Genomic DNA, 19,706 nt, shown 5'->3' on the forward strand with positions numbered 1-19,706 from the left:
GTTTATCTCATTTCTCGAAATCTGCGCACGAAGCGACCAAGCAGGAAGCTCGATTTTCGCAAAATCGGACCATTCAAGATCGACAGGAAGATTTCGGAAAACAATTACGCACTTGCGTTACCAACGACAATGCGACTACGGACCAACGTCTTCCACATCTCGCTTCTGGAACCAGCGCCCAAGAACGCACGACTCGACAAGGACGTGGAGGCAGAAGACGAAGAAGAAGAATGGGATGTTGAGGAAGTCCTAGATTCACGCATCACGAAGGGACAGCTGGAGTATTTGGTCAAGTGGCTGGACTTCGGCCCAGAAGACAATTCATGGCAACCAGCTACAAATCTCAACTGCCCCGAGAAGCTTCAGGAGTTCCACCAGAGGAACCCGGATCGACCAAAGGAAATTCCACAGAAAAGTCGACCCCGGCAAGGAAAGGGTCGCTCACGGAAAAACTAAGACCCTGTCAGAAAGGACGATTACCAAGATGGGGCGACAAACTCTTGAGTCCCGGAAGGATCGGCGGGCCGCGAAGCCAAGGCAGCCAATGTCTCCTCGCGTTCCAGATCCTCGATGATGCGCTCCTCGCGGGAGGCAGCCTTCTGGAATCGTTCAGACAAAGCAGCGCGCTGGGACCGAAGACGCGCTAACTTGGAAGCCGCCTGAAGGATAATGGCATTCGCTTCTTCCCCCTCCTTATCCAATTTCTCTTTCTGGCGACGGAAGGAGGCAGACAAGGCACGCGTAAGACCATGAACGTCACAATCAGGACGACCAAGCTCGAGACAGTTGCTGCACTTGGCGGAACGATCCAAGGCTCGACAATTCTTGAGATCGTTGGCCTCGCAGTAAGAACAAGGAAGCATATCGATGCCAAAGAATGAGATATCGCGAGCAAGATCCTTGCGACGCTGAGTGCTGGAGGAATCGCGCTTTACACTCTTGATCACACGGTTAGACATGGTGGGCGGCGAAGGATAAAAAAAGGGAACTCACCAGGAAAGGCATGAGCTAGCGTTGACGGGAAGAAGTGAGGATAACAGGCTAGGCCGTCGGGACGTCGGCCTTGGAGAGGGGGCATCGTGTCACAACCACTGTGCCGGATGAAGTGGGGCGCGGGACGCCCCGAGCCAATCGTTAGTATAACCAATTAGCAGTTGCTCAGTACGCTCAGCAACTGAGCAAGGTGAGCAGCGTGCTCAGTGTGCTCGACGACTGAGCAGACTGAGCACCCAGGAATTAGATAGGTATATAGTCACCCGTTCTGGAGAGCTCTGGGAGTTCTCCAGTTAGCAATCACAACTACAGTTCGCTACAAGCTCGCAAGCCTACTGTTGAGACAAGTCTATTGTTGTGCACCCCTTGGCTGCACCGAACCTAAGCATCCTCGAGAGATTACCTTCAACGAAGCTGAACCCTAACAGGACAGGATTGTGACGAACCTACTTCAGGATCCTATCCTGTTAGGGTTCAGCTTCGTTGAAGGTAATCTCTCGAGGATGCTTAGGTTCGGTGCAGCCAAGGGGTGCACAACAATAGACTTGTCTCAACAGTAGGCTTGCGAGCTTGTAGCGAACTGTAGTTGTGATTGCTAACTGGAGAACTCCCAGAGCTCTCCAGAACGGGTGACTATATACTATCTAGTATCACTATCCCGCTGGTGATAATCCCTCCTTGTCATCGACAACTGGTGATAGTCACCCAGTGTCACCGACAGTCAGTGATAATCCTCCATTATCACTGACAGCCCGTGATAACCATTTCCATTGGTTCTTAAGCGATTGGCTGTTAGCGTCCTGCGCGTTCGGCTGCGACCGCCCCCGGCTGCGACCGCCCCGGGCCGCTCCCTGGGTCATTCCGTGACATAAAGCCTATAACGTGGTCCACCCCCAAGCGGCGCACACCCCCAAGCGGCGCACTTTCCACAACCACACGACAAGAAACATTAATTACATCACCACAACGCCTGTAATACACCGAAACTATACAGAGCTATATACATCAGACATTACCACATCTCCCTGACACGTGCGCGCATTGTGCCCGGGCTTTCCACACTTGCCACAACGCCGTGGAGCCGTCTCTGTTCGAGTCCGCTGACCACCATTTTCCCGCGTTTCACGCTCCACCTGTTCCTGCACCTCTCTCTGGCTTAATAGATCACGTACATCTCCTACAGTAAGTGATCCTCCAAGACGCACACGTGTTTTTTTGGCCCTTCGCCGCTTGCTCAGTGCCTCATTTGCCTTCTGTAAGGTACGTATCTCACCCGTCATTAGGGCAACCGAGTGCGCCAACGCCTGCGTCCCCTTCGCAAGCTGGTCGACAGCAGTGAGAATTTGCGTCGGCGAGCTTCCCTGGTGACGGGCAATCCGACTTTTGATGTACTCGGATTGCGAGACAGCCTCTGTTGGGTTCCGTGGTGTCTGGGAGGACCAAGGATCGGCAGCGGCGGAGGGGGGACCAGTTGGTGTTGGCATCCGTAACTTGACATCCAGCTTGGATATCACTGAATCGGGGTCAAAAGGTACTAGACCTGCACCTCTGAAACCCCCTTTGTTGTTGCTCTCGGTCATGGCGGAAAAGTGGGCGGCTTTGAAGGCGAGGAAGAACTCGACCTTGGTGATGTGGTTGATATGCGCTCTGACGAAGTGCTCGATTTGCCGACCGTACGCCGTTTTCAGGACACTAAAACACCCAACATCGAGTGGCTGGGTTATATGGGATGAGTGAGCCGGCAGGCTGATGGTGACAATGTTGTTCTGCTTGCAAAAGGCTTCGAATTTGGCCGACAGGTGACTCTCATGCCCATCAAGCACAATCAGCCGATACACACCCTTCGTACGAGACTTTGTGTGCTTATCAAAGTGTTTGATCCATTCTAGGCCGGTCTCGTTGTCGGTCCACCCATTGGAAGTTGGTTTGATAGCCCAGTCGAGCGGAAGGTTGCTCTCTGTGTACCAGTTTGCGAGGTGGTACATGCCTTGCACGATCAGAAACGGCGGGAGGCACCACCCTTCGCCATTGATGCACTCAATCGCCGTTGCCCATTCCCTATTGCCAGGCTGAACTGCCTTGCCCCTTCCACGTCGATCAGCGCGTGTCACTACCATAGACGCGCAGATAACGCCCATCATGAAGCCGGTCTCGTCGAAGTTGTAGAAGTCGCAGTCGTGGATGCCGTACTTCGCTCTCATGTTGTGCACAAGCTTGAACCACGCACCAATAAGCTCTGGATCTTCGCAGAGGGCTCTCTGAAAGTCGTATGCGCGATTGAAACGCGTCTTGAGTTTTGGTTGTCGCTTGACGAACTTTTCGGCCCAGTGCTTACCGACACGTCCGCCGTCGCGTTGCGCGAGTAGCAAATTGGCCATATCTTCAACACCAGCGTATTGGGGCGGAAATCCTCGCGCATCTAGGTCCAATATATATCGAACAACTGCCTCCTCTTCAATGGCTGTCAATCGATGAGCTGCAGGTCGCGACTCGGACTTTGGCGTTCGTCCGTTCATTCTGTGGCGGAGCGTAGCTTCGGGCACGTTGTAGATTGCTGCAGCTTTCCGGCGACTAAGTTTCTGGTCTCGTCGAATAGCTTCAATTGCCAGGATAACCTGGCTTTCTTTACAGCGAGTTGCCATTGCTGGTCGCGGAGAAATGCTGTGTAGCAGATGGAAATGTGTGACGCGTGGAAAAGTGCGTCGCTTGGGGGTGTGCGTCGCTTGGGGGTGGATCACGTTAGCTTAATCCCAATATTACTCTATCTCCGTTCTCCCTCTTACTCTAGGTACCTATTATATTTATTCTTCTCTACCCTATAGGGGTATTTACACTTACTCTTTTTCTTTATTAGGGGTAACTCCGGCTCTACAGTTATACCCTTATCATCGTTAACCTCCTATATAGTACTATACTAGGTATTATCGTCCTTAATATTATTATCGTTTATTACGGTATTATTTATAGTACCCTTATCGTCTATTATAGTATTATTATTGTTAAACCTGTTAAAATCGGGTTTCTCTTCGGGCTGGAAAATGTTATCGGTAATTATACGGAATTCCGTATAGCTTCCTATATATCGGTCGAAGACCTATAATATCTTAACTTAGTAGGTAGATAGTTATTAGATAATTTTCGATAAGTATTCGAAGTATCTATTATTAATATATATAGTATTACCTCCTATAATAGTTACTCTAGCTACTAGAGCTCCCTCTAATATAATAGTACCGATATAAAGAAGAACCTTTCTCACTTTATTATAGTTATTTATATTTATATTAGCTCTCTTCTCGAACCCCTTAATACGGTTAGTAAGGTATTTAGTAGTATCGGCTATCGGTCTAGTACCGAGCTTCTCGTTATATAAAGCTGCCAGCTTCTCGAGATGCTTAACTCTACTCAGTTTATTATAGTTATTGATACTTGCTTTATCGTACTTCTTAAAGGATTTTACGCTCTCCTATAGGGTTTTGATCTATTTCTTACCGAGGTATTGTTCGGCCTACTATATTGCGATATTCTCGCTAATACCGTTGATACGATATTCCAGTACTTGAAAGTCCTCTATTATATATTAGGCTTTAAGTTTTATAATATAGTTAGAGAGGGCTTTAAAGTCTTTATTAACTAGATATTAAACGATATTATTTATTATCTATATATTTAATAATATATTAGCTATTTTGTCTATAATATATCTTAGGATATCTATCTAGCTTTCGAATAGCTTTATAAATAAGTTATCTCCTTATTAAAGATTAACCTTAAGAATCTAATAGAAGTTATAGATAGTCTTTCGGTTATCGATAGTAAGTATAGCTTTTAAGGAATTACCCTAGAAAACGAGGTTATTAATACTAGGAAATTCCTCTATATTGGTATCTATCTAGCTATCGCCTATTACCGGCTACTCGTTCGGTATTATATAACTCTAGAGGTTATATATTCTCGTATAGTTCCAGATATATTTAATATTTGATATGTCCTTCTAATTAGAGGAGATAAATCCTTAAAGAATACCGAGTTCCTTCTAGTCGGTAGTAGTAAGTTAAGATACCTTGGTTCTAGAAGGTAAGGTAAGGTTTAGAGGTTTTGGTATCTTTGGTCATAGTAAGTTTAAAATAGTAATTAAATATATTATTACTTATCCCGTTATTAGTTAGCTAGGTAATATCTATATTACTATAGATTATATATAGTATAGATATAAGCTTAATAATAGTTACTTTATCTTCCTATAGGTAGTCGGCTCTAGGTTACTTTACTATATAGACTTTATACTAGTTAATATTATCAAGTTCGGTTATAGCCCAGAACTTGTTAATATCCTCGCTATCGTCTAGGTAGAACGTTAGAGTTACCCTAATAGTATTATCTAGGATAGTTTAGAGGATTCCGATCTTGCTTTACCAGCTAAAGAAGATTAGTACCCTTATAATATTTGATAGATATAGCTAGGGTATTTTACCTCGGTTATTTACCTCGATCTAGATTCTAGATTACCTTTACTGTATTATAACCTCCTTAAGCTATATTACTATATCCCTCTAGAAGTAATATTCGGTAGGCCGGATACTGCTTAACCTATTTAATTAGCCCTAAGTAAGGTATAGTATATCGGTAAGTTTATTGATATTTTATGGATAGTGGGGTTTAGGGAGTTACTTATCAACTATTATTTATATATTAGCTACCGGCCCAATTATAGTATAGGTAGAGCCTTTATCCTTTTTAGTATAACCTCCAGATTATATCTAGGGATAGTTCGGATAAGTTAGCTAACTAGCTACTTAGTAGATAGCTATTACTTATTAGCTTTAATATCAGTATCGGTTATAGGGTTTACTATCCTATACTCGTATACGAGATCTAAAGCATTTTCTATAAGGTTTTCCTACAGGTACTAAATGTTATATTAGTTCCTATAACCCTTCTACCTAATCAAATACTCGATCTTGGGGTTACTAGTACGGATAGTAACCCTATATTTAACAATATATTCAACCTCGTATTATTCATTATTATTATTATCCCCGGCCTCGATCACCCTTCCGGGTACCGGTAGCTAGCAGCTATATAGATCCCTTCCGGCTAGTACTAACGTTAGCTATATAATAGATATTATAGGGTAGATCTTCTATAACGGTAGTAGGTCGAGCTTTACTATAAGCTTACCGACTTTCTTAGTAATAGTAAACGGCCCGGTCCGCTACTAGGACTATTTTTAGAGCAGTTTATCCAATAAGCAGTAGCTATAGTAGAGGTTTAGGTAAACCTTATTACTAACTTATAGTTAGATTAGCGTTTAACGTTTATTGTATAACCGCTTTATACTTACTGTAGTATATATGATAGCTGTCTCTACCTCCTGCTGATATATAAGCTGTAGTATATTTTACCCCTAACGTGGTTGATCACCGAGCGGTCCATATCACCGAGCGGTCCACTTTCCATCCGTGTCGTGACCTTCCACCTTCAAACTCCACCACACTACAACAAAAACCATGTCTATGCAAATGCAAGAAGCCAGAATCATCCTTGCCATCGAAGCAATTCGTATGCGCAAAAAAATGTCGATCCGACGTGCTGCGCAGACGTATAATGTGCCGAAGTCGACCCTCATCGCCCGGATGAAGGGCCGCGTCGCAAAGCCTGAGAAACGCGACGTACAGCACAATCTGACCTTGGCTGAAGAAGAGACCCTTGTACGATATATCCTCGATCTAGATTCGCGAGGGTTCCCGCCTCGGATTGATGGGGTGAAAGATATGGCCGATCTCCTCCTCGCGACGCGTCACGCGCGACCAACTGGCAAGCAGTGGGCATACCGGTTCATGCGGCGCCGCCCGGAGCTCAAGACGCGCTTTTCGCGTACGTACGACTTCCAGAGAGCCCTCTGCGAAGATCCAAAGATTATTGGGGACTGGTTCCGGTTGGTGGCCAACATGCGCGCGAAGTACAGCATCCAAGACGCCGACTTTTACAACTTCGACGAGACAGGCTTTATGATGGGCATTATCTGTAGCAACATGATTGTTACGCGTTCCGATCGACGCGGTCGAGGCAAGCAACTTCAGCCTGGCAACCGGGAATGGGCAACAGCGATTGAGTGCGTGAGCAGCGACGGCTTTGTGCTGCCACCATTCTTGCTTGTACAGGGCGTCAACCACCTCGCCTCCTGATACACCGAGTGCGATCTTCCCCCCTCCTGGGTTATCAAGACCTCCCCCAACGGCTGTACAGACAATGATACGGGCTTGGAATGGATCAAGCACTTCCATAAGCACACGGAGACCCAGCGGCAGGGGGTGTATCGGATGATAGTCCTAGATGGTCACGAGAGCCACCTATCAGCCCAGTTTGAGGAGTTCTGCAAGGAGCAAAATATTATTACCCTCTGCCTCCCTGCTCACTCCTCGCACATCACCCAGCCTCTAGATGTCGGTTGTTTTAGCGTGTTGAAGCGGATGTACGGCCGCGAACTCGAGGCCTTCATCAAGGCGCACATCAATCACATCACCAAGACCGAGTTCTTCATCGCGTTCAAAGCCGCTCACCTCGCTACAATGAAAGCTGAAAATATCAGGGCTGGCTTCCGAGTCGCTGGCCTAGTGCCGGATAACCCCCAGGCCGTTTTGTCGAAGCTTGTCGTCAAGCTACGGACACCAACACCGACTGGACCCCCCCCCCTCCCAGAGGCCAACCTATGGGTCTCTCAGACACCGCATAAACCTGGCGAGGCTATTTTACAGTCTGAACATGTACGGACCCGGATTGCCAATCATCAAGGAAGCTCTCCAACTAGCATGTTTTCTGCTGTAAAGCAACTGGCGAAGGGTACAGAGCTAATTGTCCACGAAATGACCCTTCTTCAAGACCGAGTCCGAACTCTTGAGAAGGCGAACGAGGCCCTTTCAAAGCGCCGGAGGGCTAAGCGTACACGTCTCCGGGCTGGAGGGGCACTTACTATAGAGGAAGGACAGGCTTTGATCGCGGAGAAGGAAACTGGTAGACGGCAATAGGGTAGGAGGTTGGCGGAAGGGGGTACGTCGGAGACTGGGCTATCGACTTTGCGGCGCTGCGGAAGATGCGGCAAGACTGGGCACAACGTACGAACCCGCCAGGAAGATGAGGCGACGTCAGCTGAGGAGAGTAGCATTGAGTGCAACTGATTTTCTTGTATTGTGGTGGATTAATTGCCTGAAGAGGTTGCGATGCGGAGGGAAAGTGGACCGCTCGGTGATATGGACCGCTCGGTAATCAACCACGTTATCCTTATATTGAATATTGAAAAAGGAGATCTATAGTAATCCTAGGTTTAAAGCTATAAATAACTTCTACAGGTAAATATCCGATTACCTCTAAATAGGTAAAGTTCAGGTTATATCATAGTACTAGTAGTATATCTATCTATAGTATATCGTAGTTCATAGCTATATAGTAACGTATAGCTAACTTAATAGTTTAATTCTTATATTCCGATAATCAATCTATTTAAGGGTAGTAGGCTATAAAGAAGAGAAGCCTAACGTTTAGCACCTCGAATATCCCCTATTATATCTTAGATATAAACTTATAGTCTCGATCGGAAATAATTTATATCGGTAATCCCCAGTTAGATAACTGTAAATATAGTAATAGCTATCTACCCTGTTATTCGGCGATCTAATCTATCCTCCCCGGGATAATAATAGTCTGTTTATCGAATTTACTAAAAACGGATATAAACGTATCGAAACCTCTTTCTAGTATAGCCCAGATTTTACTGGTATTAATAACCGGTAAACCTATAACGAAGTTTAGGGTAATGGTATATCTGGGAATAGGAGGTATATCGATCACCTTTATCTTACCGAGTAGTAGTTATCGGTTCGTTATATTCTCGAGATATTCTAGATATTACTATATATATCGGATAATCCGTTGTATAGTCCGGGTAAAGGATAAATTAGCGAGTTCCTATACTATTCTCTTCGGTCCGAAATAGTCCTTATAATTATAGGCTATTTCGAGGACCTCTTTAATATATATTGATAAGATGTAAAGCTATATCCTACTATACCTAGGCTTATAATATAGAAGATTATCCTCTAGGTAGAAAGGTAAGCCTTTTAGTAGTGGTAGTATCCTAGGGAGCTAGATAGTTGGGTTATCCTTAGCTTTATATTCTACTACCTTTCTATACTATTTCTATCGGTCGATTTTATCATATTACTAGGAAATCTACCTAAGGATACTCTAGTATTTATTGTTTACCTAATAACTATCGATAATCCGCTAGCGGAAGTCCGGGTCTAATTCTATATATATAACGGTAAAATATATTATTCATACTCCGCTATGCCCTAGGGCGTGCCGGACCCTCTGCTATTTAGTGTACAGGAAAACCGTGCCCTCCCGGGCCGGGTGAAAAACCCCTACCAACAATCAAGGAACGATGCGTTCTGGTGAGTCTACGTATACAAAGAGAGGAGGCCTCCTGGCCTCCGAACGGGGGCGCTTCAGGCCGCCGTTTCCAGCTCGAGCCTCCTGGCCAAGCTGTACATCGGCAGCCTCCCCGAGTCCATCAGCCAGTCGAGGATCCTCCTCGCAAGCCGTACAGTCGTGGGATTGATACCGTGTAGAACTGAGTAAAAGTCCCGTCGTGTCCGAATTCCAGTTCTCTCCCATCTTCGAGTCAACGGTGGGGCCAAACACCACACTACCAGGTGTTCGGTAGTCTCTCGTCCCTCGCCACACTCGCAGGCAGGCGTCAGAACCTCCGGGACTTCCCGTGTAAACAAGTAGTCCCGTAAGCCTATTGCTCCCGTCCGGATTTGAATGAGCAGTGAGCTTTTCGCCTTGCTGAGACCGTCATGCCTCCTTAGGGTTTCGTTCCGGAATAGCGTCTCCCGCTGATGGTCAAAGTCGTCCGCCGGCCTGGTGATTGCTCTGCCGTCCCGTTCCTTTGACCACCTCGCTCTCCAGGCCTCTTCTACTGCCTTGTCCGTGTCTATGGTTCCCCCCGTCCAGCGCATAATCGTACCCGCGGCTCTCTCTACCGCCGTGGGCCCTTGAGGTCTCAAGGTTCGCGGTCGGCCCCTGTTGCCCCTCCTCGAGCTGAGTCTCTGCTGTATCTTGCGGCAGGCGGTAAGGATAACGCTCCCCGCCGTCTTTTTGCCGCCTTGGCCGTCGTCCAGATCGGGTTGTTGGAGTCGGTTTTCGAAATCTGCAAGCCGTTTGTTTAGGTATAAGTCCAACGGTGGTACCCACGTCTCTGTCTCGAGGTTACGGATGGGGGTAGACTTAAAGGCTCCCGCCACAATCCTCAGGCTCTTGTTCTGGGCCTTCCCGAGGGCCTTGGTGATGCCTTTCTTCACCGGTTCGCCTCCCACATCCGTGGGAATGTGGAACGACGATGCGCCATAGGCCAGCGCTGACCGGATGCACTTTGTGTACACTTCTCGCGCTTTGGCTAGCCCCAGTCCCCACGTCGATGCCGCTAGCCTCGACAGGGCATAGCTCTGGGTCCTCAGCTTCTTCTCCACCGCCGCAAGGTGGGCTTTCCAGTTGAGCTTCCGGTCCAGCCAGACTCCCAGGAACCTGGCAGACTCCTTCGGTCTGACGGGGCTGGTGCCTCCCCCTGGGTTAGTGAGTTCCAGCTGGTTTGTCCACTGCCGTCGTCCCTTGTTGAAATGGATCAGTTCGCTCTTTTCCGGGGCGAACTTCATCCCCCGACTGTCCGCCCATCGCATGCATGTTTCCCACGCCGCCTCCAGTTGCCGGACATTGGCCTCGGGGTTTCGACCAAACACTAGGAGGTTGGTGTCATCCGCAAACCCCGTTATATATCTACTAATATAAGGGCCTCAATTTTCCCCTATTATATTAGGATCTAAAGTCTATTATCCGGTTTAATATTTTATATAATAACTACTTTATATTTATCTATTAGAAGATTGGTATAAGACTTTTATTTATATTAGTTCTTCCTATACTATATAGCCTATCTCTACTATTTTAGAGCTAAATATTTCCGGGCTCTTTGGAGAACCTTAAACCGTTTCTTAAGTTCTTCTAGTATATCGAGGTATCCCTATCTATACTTTAGCTTATAGTATCGATTATCTAGTATTCTTAGAGCTATTATATTACCTATAGCTCCGCTAATTACCTGTTTTTATACTACTATATTTATATAGATTGAGGTTAATTATATTATATCTATAATTATCCTGTCCGGAGGACAATATTGCGCTCAAACTTTGGAAATTACTATACGAAATTGATAAGGAAATTACTATGCAAAATTGATAAGGAAATGCCCGTTATCGCGAGTTTCGATTGGTTCGTAAGCATGCTCCAGCTGGAAGCTCCTGTTTATTCAATCCATCCATCCATGCCCTCGCAATCCGCTCGACCATCGCGACCATCGCGACTCCCGCCGTTTGCACATCTGCCGCTTTTCAATTCCAGTCGTTCTATGGAAGACGTGATAGTCGTTTTGGCCGGCACCGTCGAGGCGGCTGCGGAGGCAGCTGTGGCACGAAAGACATGTAGCAGATGCAATACCGAGCAAAACATTGACCAGTTTCTCCATGCCCGCGGGAACGGAAGGATTGTCGTCAACTGTCTAAGTTGCCGGCATAAGAGCAAGCTTCATGTGATAATTCTGGTTACGATCTTGCTTTCCCCAGCTAACCTATCGCAGGTTGAAGCGTCGCGAGCGAGCACTGAGATTTCTCGCGCAATCGCCCGCGGAGATGATTCTCCCCTTGCTTTCGCACCGGCGCTTGCACCTGGGCCTCGACGGAACCTTACGCACGGCGTCCTTGCTGCAATGTATCACGAAAGGGGCCGCGTTTTTACAGATACCCCGGAAACGGCAGCCGCTCGGGATCAACGATTGACAATCCAGCGACGCCACCGCGTGGAACGACGCCATGGCGTGCAGCCTTCGCAAACCCCGACGTTAAGCAGCTTGATTGGACGAGAACAGCAGCTCAATGCTGAGGACGAGGCGCTTACGACCAGCCGAGGCGATTTGCTACCCGTGCAAGCCGCTGAGGGAGACGATTTGGGTGGTAACGTGGATGACTTGCGACACACACCGCCACGCCGTGGACGCCTCCCAAACGCCGTTCTCCGTCTGCGTCTTCGGCTCGGTCTCGCGGGCGCCCTCGCGGACGCCCTCGGCTAGCACGCAATCCCGTCGGCCGCCCACGCACGCAAAACTTCTCCGAAGACAACCCTCCGCGCGAATTCAACGAACCCGCGGCTCAGTCTCGCGGACGCCCTCGCGGACGCCCTCGCGGACGTCCTCAACTAGCACGCAATCCCACCGGCCGCCCACGCACGCACAACCTCCCCGAAGGAAACCTTCCGCGCGAATTTAACGAACCCGGTCCGCGGTTCACAGGCGACGACCAGGAGACGCCGCTGTTGGCCGAAGACATTGCGATCAAGAGGGAGTTCGACGAAGCGCTTGCCTCAGAGGAGATGCAACGATGCCTGCGCTGCAAGGAGCGCTGGTTTGACGTCAAGCTCATGGTAGATGGTGTTTGCAAGCGCTGCCATGACAAAGATGACAAGAAGCGGCAGGACGAACCTTTTCTCTTCTCCGCAGAGAACAAGCTTGATTTTGGTGCCGTCCCACCCGAGTTGCCCCAACTAGAGCCGCTGGAGGAGCTTTTCATTGCGCGTGTGCACGTCAGCGTCAATGTCTTCACGGTATACGATGCTTCCCTGCGAGAGAGTCTACTAACTAATCAGCGTCAGGTTCGTGGGCAGCAATACAAGTATCGTGGGCATGTTGTACACTTTTTGCGCGACGTTGGCAAGGTGTACTCAGAGCTTCCCTTGCTGCCCAAGGATTTGGACATTGTCATCCTCCGACCGCGTGGATCCGAAGCGGTCGAACAGATGGATCGACAATTCCGCAACCGCTTCCGAGTCCGCCGAGCAGCAGTCGAGACATGGCTCAGATTCCTCGCCGACAACCACCCTGGCTACAGAAATTTCACCTGGAACTACGACAACCTCTCCCAGTTGCCAGAGGACGGTGACGTTTTAGACCAGCTGAATATCCACGAGGCTGCCGAGTCTGGAGGTTTGCCTGCAGATTCTGGCCCTGTTGAAGAACCGGAAGAGGACGGTGAGGTCGTTGACGAAGCCGCAGTGCCTGATATGCTGATCCACGACTCGGAAATAAATCAGCTTCAAGGGCGAGTCAATGATGGTGCTGTTGAGGTCAATGAGCAAGTGCCCCTAGAACCAGTCGACCCCCAGGCTGCTCATCAGCTGCAGATGCCTTCCATCCGGCGCACTCCCCTCGATGAGTTCAACCAGAAATACGCGCTGCTCTCTCTCGCCTGCCCGACCCTGTTCCCTCGGGGAGTCGCAGATTTTGTCGAGCCCAGGCAGCGCAAGATCTCCTACCAGGATTACATCCAGCATGCCATGAGGTGGGAGGATGGGCGATTTGCCAAACACCACAGCTTCCGGTTCATCGCGCTGAACACTCTGATGAGGCAACAGGCGAGGGGTCATAGTCGATTCTACGTCAGCAAGAACCACCGAACGCCTCTTACGAAGGAGGCGCTGCAGGAGGCGCTTGCCGATCCGGACACGCCAGAGGCCCAGGCCATCCTCAACCGGATCTCTCGCTATGCTGGTGTCATCAAAGGCACACGTCCCTTTTGGTACCGCCGACGTCGCGAGTGCGAGTCTTTTGCGCACTGTCTTGGTGTCCCCTCTGCTTTCATCACACTGAGCCCAGCCGACCTGCACTGGCAGAGCCTCTACCGGCACATGCCCGAGTACGAGGAGTGGAAGGCGCTTGATGAGCCGAGACGCATGGCCAAGTCCCGCCGGCTGTTGCGGGAGAACCCGCATATCGCGGCCTGGCACTTCCGCTCGCGGACTCGCTTTTCAGGAAGATTGTGCTGAAGAAAAAGTTCAACGTGGCCGACTTTTGGTACCGGTACGAGTGGCAAGGCCGCGGCAGTAGTCATTCTCATGGGCTCTACTGGTTCCATGGGAGCCCTCCTCCTGATATGGCAACCCCCGAGGCGAGAGAGCGCTTCGCAAGGATCTGGGGATATCACGTTACAGCAGTCAATCCGCAGCAAGAGGATGGCGCTGACGAGGGTAACCCTCTGTCTGTTGACCCTCTGGAGACGCCCGTTACCTGGGAGTGGCTGAACAGAATCGTCAACCGCTGTCAGCGACACCATTGCTCGTCGACCTACTGTCTGCGGGTGACGAAGAAGGATGCCCAACGGGCCAGAGAGGCGGCCGGGGAGACTGCCGGTGGAGAACGGCCGGCGCCAGAGCCCACGTGTCGGTTTCTCTTCCCCCGGCCTGTACGGGGGGCGGCCGAGGTCATCGAGAGGGCCGGAAAGGGCTGGTGGTCGTTCGAAGCCGAGCGCAACGATACCCACCTGAACCAGTACAACCCACTTCTCTCTCTTTGCTGGCTGGCCAATACGGACTGCTCACCCTGCACGAGTGTGGAGGCTGTTATCAACTATGCTGCGAAGTATTGCAGCAAGTCCGAGACCCAGACCAGCACATACGCGCAGATTACCCAGAGTATCCTTCCCCACATATCAGACAACAACCCGATGATTTCTTTTGTGTCAAAGATGATGAATAAACTAATCGGGGAGAGGGACTACTCTGCGCAGGAGATCTGCCATATCCTCCTGGGACTCCCTCTGCAAGAGGACAGCCGAGTGGTGCAGAGCGTTGACTGTAGGCCCCGCGAGAGACACGCTCGTGCAATTGACATCACGGCGGATGGCGATATTAAAGAGTCTCGGACAGTCTACGAGAAGTATCTCCGACGGCCCGATCATATGGAGGATGTCTCCTACTTCGAGTTTCTACAAAACTGGAACTTCAAGGCACGAAATGCGGACAAATGGGCGATTTGGCGGCCTCCTGCGATGCCTAGGGTGTTGTATTATTACCCCCGGTACAAGCCGGTCCGCTCCCATCGGCAGTACTCCGACTTCTGCCGTGTCAAGCTGCTGCTCAGCCATCCCCACCGCCAGACGGAAGATCTGTCCCAGGTTGATGGTCGAAAGTTCGACAACTATTCATCTGCCTATCGCTACTGCCTCGAGCATCATGACCACCCGGACGACCACTATGGCACTGTTGACGAGCCTGATCCATCTCCGGATGAAGAGGAGTTTGAGCCAGGGGGGGACGCCGGGGAGATTACCCTCGAGGACTGGCAGGAGATGGCGCGGTTGGTCCCCGACATTGAGCTTCCCGATGAACGGGCCGACTTGCTTGGCCGCCGAGACCTGGATGTCAACTACGACTGGGCGCGACACGTCGGCCGCTATTATCACGAGGAGTTCATTACTGGGAGCTACTAGGCGCAGCTTCGCGGAGAGACTCCAGGCAATTACGACGTGGAAGATATGCCTCTCGCAGCCCGTGATACGCTGAACACGCAGCAGCGTCAGGTATACGACACGATCATGCGCCACTTCAGGGCGAAGAACGAGAACCGTCGGCCTCCGCCCCTCCGGCTGCAGATCGATGGAGGAGGTGGGGCTGGCAAGTCGTATATGGTGAAGGTGATATCTTCTCACCTTCAGGCCAAGGCGGCTTCCTATGGCCGACCCTCCCCCATCGTTAGAGCAGCTCCGACGGGCGTGGCGAGCAACCAGATCGGGGGACAGACTTTGCATTCCCTGCTGCGGCTCCCCGTCGACGGCAATTACCGCCCGCTCTCCGAGACCCCGACAGTCCTGAACGCGTTGCAGCGGCGGTTTAGGGCCATTTACTACCTCGTGATCGACGAGAAGAGTATGCTGGGCCTCAAAACCCTCGCATGGATCGACCAGCGCCTGCGGGAGGTGTTCCCGGAGCGTCGCGACGAGTTTTTCGGCGGCCTCAGCGTCATCATGATTGGGGATTTCTTCCAGCTCCCCCCTGTCCTTAACAAGCCGCTGTATTCGACAAGCGACGATCTGAAGGACATCGAGATCGTCGGGCGTAATGCGTACCTCTCGTTCGACAAGTCGGTGTTTCTGACCACAATACAGCGGCAGCAGGGCGAAGACCAGGCCCCGTTTCGGCGGGCCTTGGAAGAACTGCGAATGGCTGATGTGTCAGTACCCTCTTGGGAGCTCCTTGCTTCGAGGTGTTCTGTCAAGCTCTCTCCCGAGCAGGTTGACAGCTTTGCCGATGCGCTTCGCATCTATCCCACCAAGGCCCAGGTCGTCGAGTACAACCACCAACACATGCTTGGCCTGGACAGCCCCGCCATTCAGGTCGAGGCAAAACACGAGGGTGTTGGCGCGGAGAAGGTGGAATCCTCAAATGCCGGCAACTTGGCCAAGCGCTTGCCCTTGTGTGTTGGTTGCAGGGTGATGCTGACGCGGAATTTGTGGGCCGACGTCGGGCTCGTTAACGGCGCACAGGGCACAGTCTACGACATATCCTGGAAAGAGGGTGCCGACGTGCTGCGAGACCCGCCCGAGGTCATCATGGTGGCCTTCGATGACTACGACGGCCCGGCCTTCACGATGCCAAACGGGGAGCCGCTCCGCAGTGGAGAGAAGCTGGTTGTTCCCATCCTCCGAGTGCGGCAGGACTTCATGGTCGGCGCCAACTCATGTTCGAGAGAGCAGTTCCCGCTGTGGGTCAGCTATGCGATCACCGTCCACAAGTCACAGGGCATCACCCTGGACAAGGTCGTCTGCGATATCTCTGCGCCAGAGTTTGCTTCTGGCCTCTCCTACGTGGTCGTCTCGCGGGTGAAGACACTCGGCGGACTGATGTTTGAGCGGCCCTTCGACCGCAGCAGGATCTACCGCGAGACACCATCACGAGCTATGGGGTTGAAGTTGTCCGATCACGCTACCAGGCAACTGCAGGCGTTATATGCTGTGGCGGGGGAGGTTCCCTCAAGAGTCTAATTGATTTGTAAGTAGCGAGGACGTGAGTGGCAGAATAGAAACGATTAGTAGCTATAGTTAAGTGTAAGAAGACGACTCAAGTAGATAGAGTTGTTGGCCGACGGACAGATATTGGCGCTTCGTCTCTCCCGTATTCAACCCTAACCCGGATTGTCCTCCGGAGAGGGACAGGAAAATTGCCAGGAGCGGGAGAGAGGAAGGAAGCGCCCCGTAGCGTAGCGAAGGGCCGCGCGACTGACGAACGAAGCGACGCCAGCAATTTTATATATTCTTCTAATTTAGTATTTATATATATTAAATAGTCTACCTATTTATAGTAATTTATTTAGCAGGAGTTATTATATCCTTCTAGCTAGGTATTTTTAGGATTAAACCTAAACTTACTATTTAGGATTATATCTATCTTCTAAAGTAGTATTATAGGTATACTTCTATAGTTATAAATCTAAGTTATAGATATCGGTTTACTATATTTATTTTATAGTCTAATAGGCTAGTAATTTAACTAAGATTTAATCTAAAAGTAATAGCAATATTTTATACTATATACTAGAACTATAGTAGGTAGATATAGTCCCTTCTATTAGGATTTATCTATAGATAATCTTTCTTTATAAGTTGGAATCTCTTATTTACCCCTCTTAATCATATTATCTCTAGATCTAAGGTTAGTTTCCCTCTATTAAAGTACTAATACCGGGACTAATAGTTATCCCAATTCTAGGTATTATACCCTTAAACTCTCCTTTATTCCTATACTTCTTAGTGGGTATAACATAGGAAATAGATTCTATCTATATAGATCTTACCAGCTCGGCGAAAGGCTCAAGGACCTTGCCAGAACAACGCGCGAAGCACGGACGAGGGCTTGGAGGAACAACCTGCAGGAAGCAAGCGAGGCAAAGAAGCCCGATCAGATGTGGAGCTTGGAAAGATGGGCCAGGCTACGGAGCTTTTTGCCGCCGGAACCACCGAGACTACCGGCATTCAAGGACTCGTCCGGGCAGGTAACGGCCGAAACGCACGACCAGAAGGCTAGCGCACTGGCCGAGAGGTTCTTCCCGGATCCACCGGCCAACCTAACGGACGTGGAAGACCAAGCCTTTTTGGGCAGCTGGAACCCGGGCTTCGACGTTGTACAAGCAGTGACGCCGACCGAGATCACGGAAGCGATAGGAAGAGCAAGCCCCTGGAAGGCGCCAGGCGAGGATTTGCTCCCGATGGGCCTTCTGAAGGCGTGCGGAGCACCGTTAGCTGAAGTGCTGGCCCTTCTGGCGACAAGGTGTCTGGAGCTAGGATGGTTCCCGAACCGTTTCAAGAGGGCGAAGACTGTAGTACTACCGAAACCAGGAAAGGCTCCGCCGGTGTATCAGACCCCGGGGGGGATACAGGCCCATTGCTCTGCTGCCAACCCTAGGGAAGGTAATAGAGTCAGTGGTCGCCAGGAAGGTCACTCAAACTGCAGAAGTCAACGGCCTCGTACTAGATGAACAAATGGGGAACAGAGCACACCGCTCCACAGAGCTGGCTGTCCGGCTAGTAGTAGCCCAGGTCCAGGAGGCGTGGAGACAGAAGGGTGCGGCGTCCCTATTGCAACTGGACATCTCAGGAGCCTTTGACACGGTCAACCACACCCGACTGCTAGCAACTTTGCGAGAAATGGGCTACCCGAGGTGGCTGGTCCTCTGGACGAGAGACTGGTTGACTGGTCGAGAGGCCACCCTTCTTTTCGACGGCAAGACGGCGGCACCGACGGCAATTCGGGCAGGGGTCCCCCAAGGCTCACCCCTTTCCCCTGTTCTCTTCATCCTCTATATTTCCTCACTATACAAGCAGCTAAAAGACGAGCACCCTCACTTGGCTATAACGGGGTTTGCGGATGACACCAACCTCCTGGTGTTTGGTCGAAACCCCGAGGCCAATGTCCGGCAACTGGAGGCGGCGTGGGAAACATGCATGCGATGGGCGGACAGTCGGGGGATGAAGTTCGCCCCGGAAAAGAGCGAACTGATCCATTTCAACAAGGGACGACGGCAGTGGACAAACCAGCTGGAACTCACTAACCCAGGGGGAGGCACCAGCCCCGTCAGACCGAAGGAGTCTGCCAGGTTCCTGGGAGTCTGGCTGGACCGGAAGCTCAACTGGAAAGCCCACCTTGCGGCGGTGGAGAAGAAGCTGAGGACCCAGAGCTATGCCCTGTCGAGGCTAGCGGCATCGACGTGGGGACTGGGGCTAGCCAAAGCGCGAGAAGTGTACACAAAGTGCATCCGGTCAGCGCTGGCCTATGGCGCATCGTCGTTCCACATTCCCACGGATGTGGGAGGCGAACCGGTGAAGAAAGGCATCACCAAGGCCCTCGGGAAGGCCCAGAACAAGAGCCTGAGGATTGTGGCGGGAGCCTTTAAGTCTACCCCCATCCGTAACCTCGAGACAGAGACGTGGGTACCACCGTTGGACTTATACCTAAACAAACGGCTTGCAGATTTCGAAAACCGACTCCAACAACCCGATCTGGACGACGGCCAAGGCGGCAAAAAGACGGCGGGGAGCGTTATCCTTACCGCCTGCCGCAAGATACAGCAGAGACTCAGCTCGAGGAGGGGCAACAGGGGCCGACCGCGAACCTTGAGACCTCAAGGGCCCACGGCGGTAGAGAGAGCCGCGGGTACGATTATGCGCTGGACGGGGGGAACCATAGACACGGACAAGGCAGTAGAAGAGGCCTGGAGAGCGAGGTGGTCAAAGGAACGGGACGGCAGAGCAATCACCAGGCCGGCGGACGACTTT

General features: G+C 50.6%; 1 protein-coding gene across 1 annotated transcript; it reads left to right on the forward strand.

Moving 5' to 3' along the window:
• The first annotated feature begins 11,217 nt into the window (after positions 1 to 11,217).
• Positions 11,218 to 12,328, forward strand: F5144DRAFT_16204 (uncharacterized protein). Its single transcript, XM_066782553.1, has one exon. It carries the CDS (start codon positions 11,300 to 11,302, stop codon positions 12,176 to 12,178), a length of 879 nt encoding a protein of 292 aa, XP_066647971.1. The 5' UTR covers positions 11,218 to 11,299; the 3' UTR covers positions 12,179 to 12,328.
• Positions 12,329 to 19,706: the final 7,378 nt, after the last annotated feature.

This window comes from Chaetomium tenue (assembly GCF_020726465.1).
Source record: "Chaetomium tenue strain MPI-SDFR-AT-0079 chromosome Unknown F5144scaffold_1, whole genome shotgun sequence".
Classification (NCBI taxonomy): Eukaryota; Fungi; Ascomycota; class Sordariomycetes; order Sordariales; family Chaetomiaceae; genus Chaetomium; species Chaetomium tenue.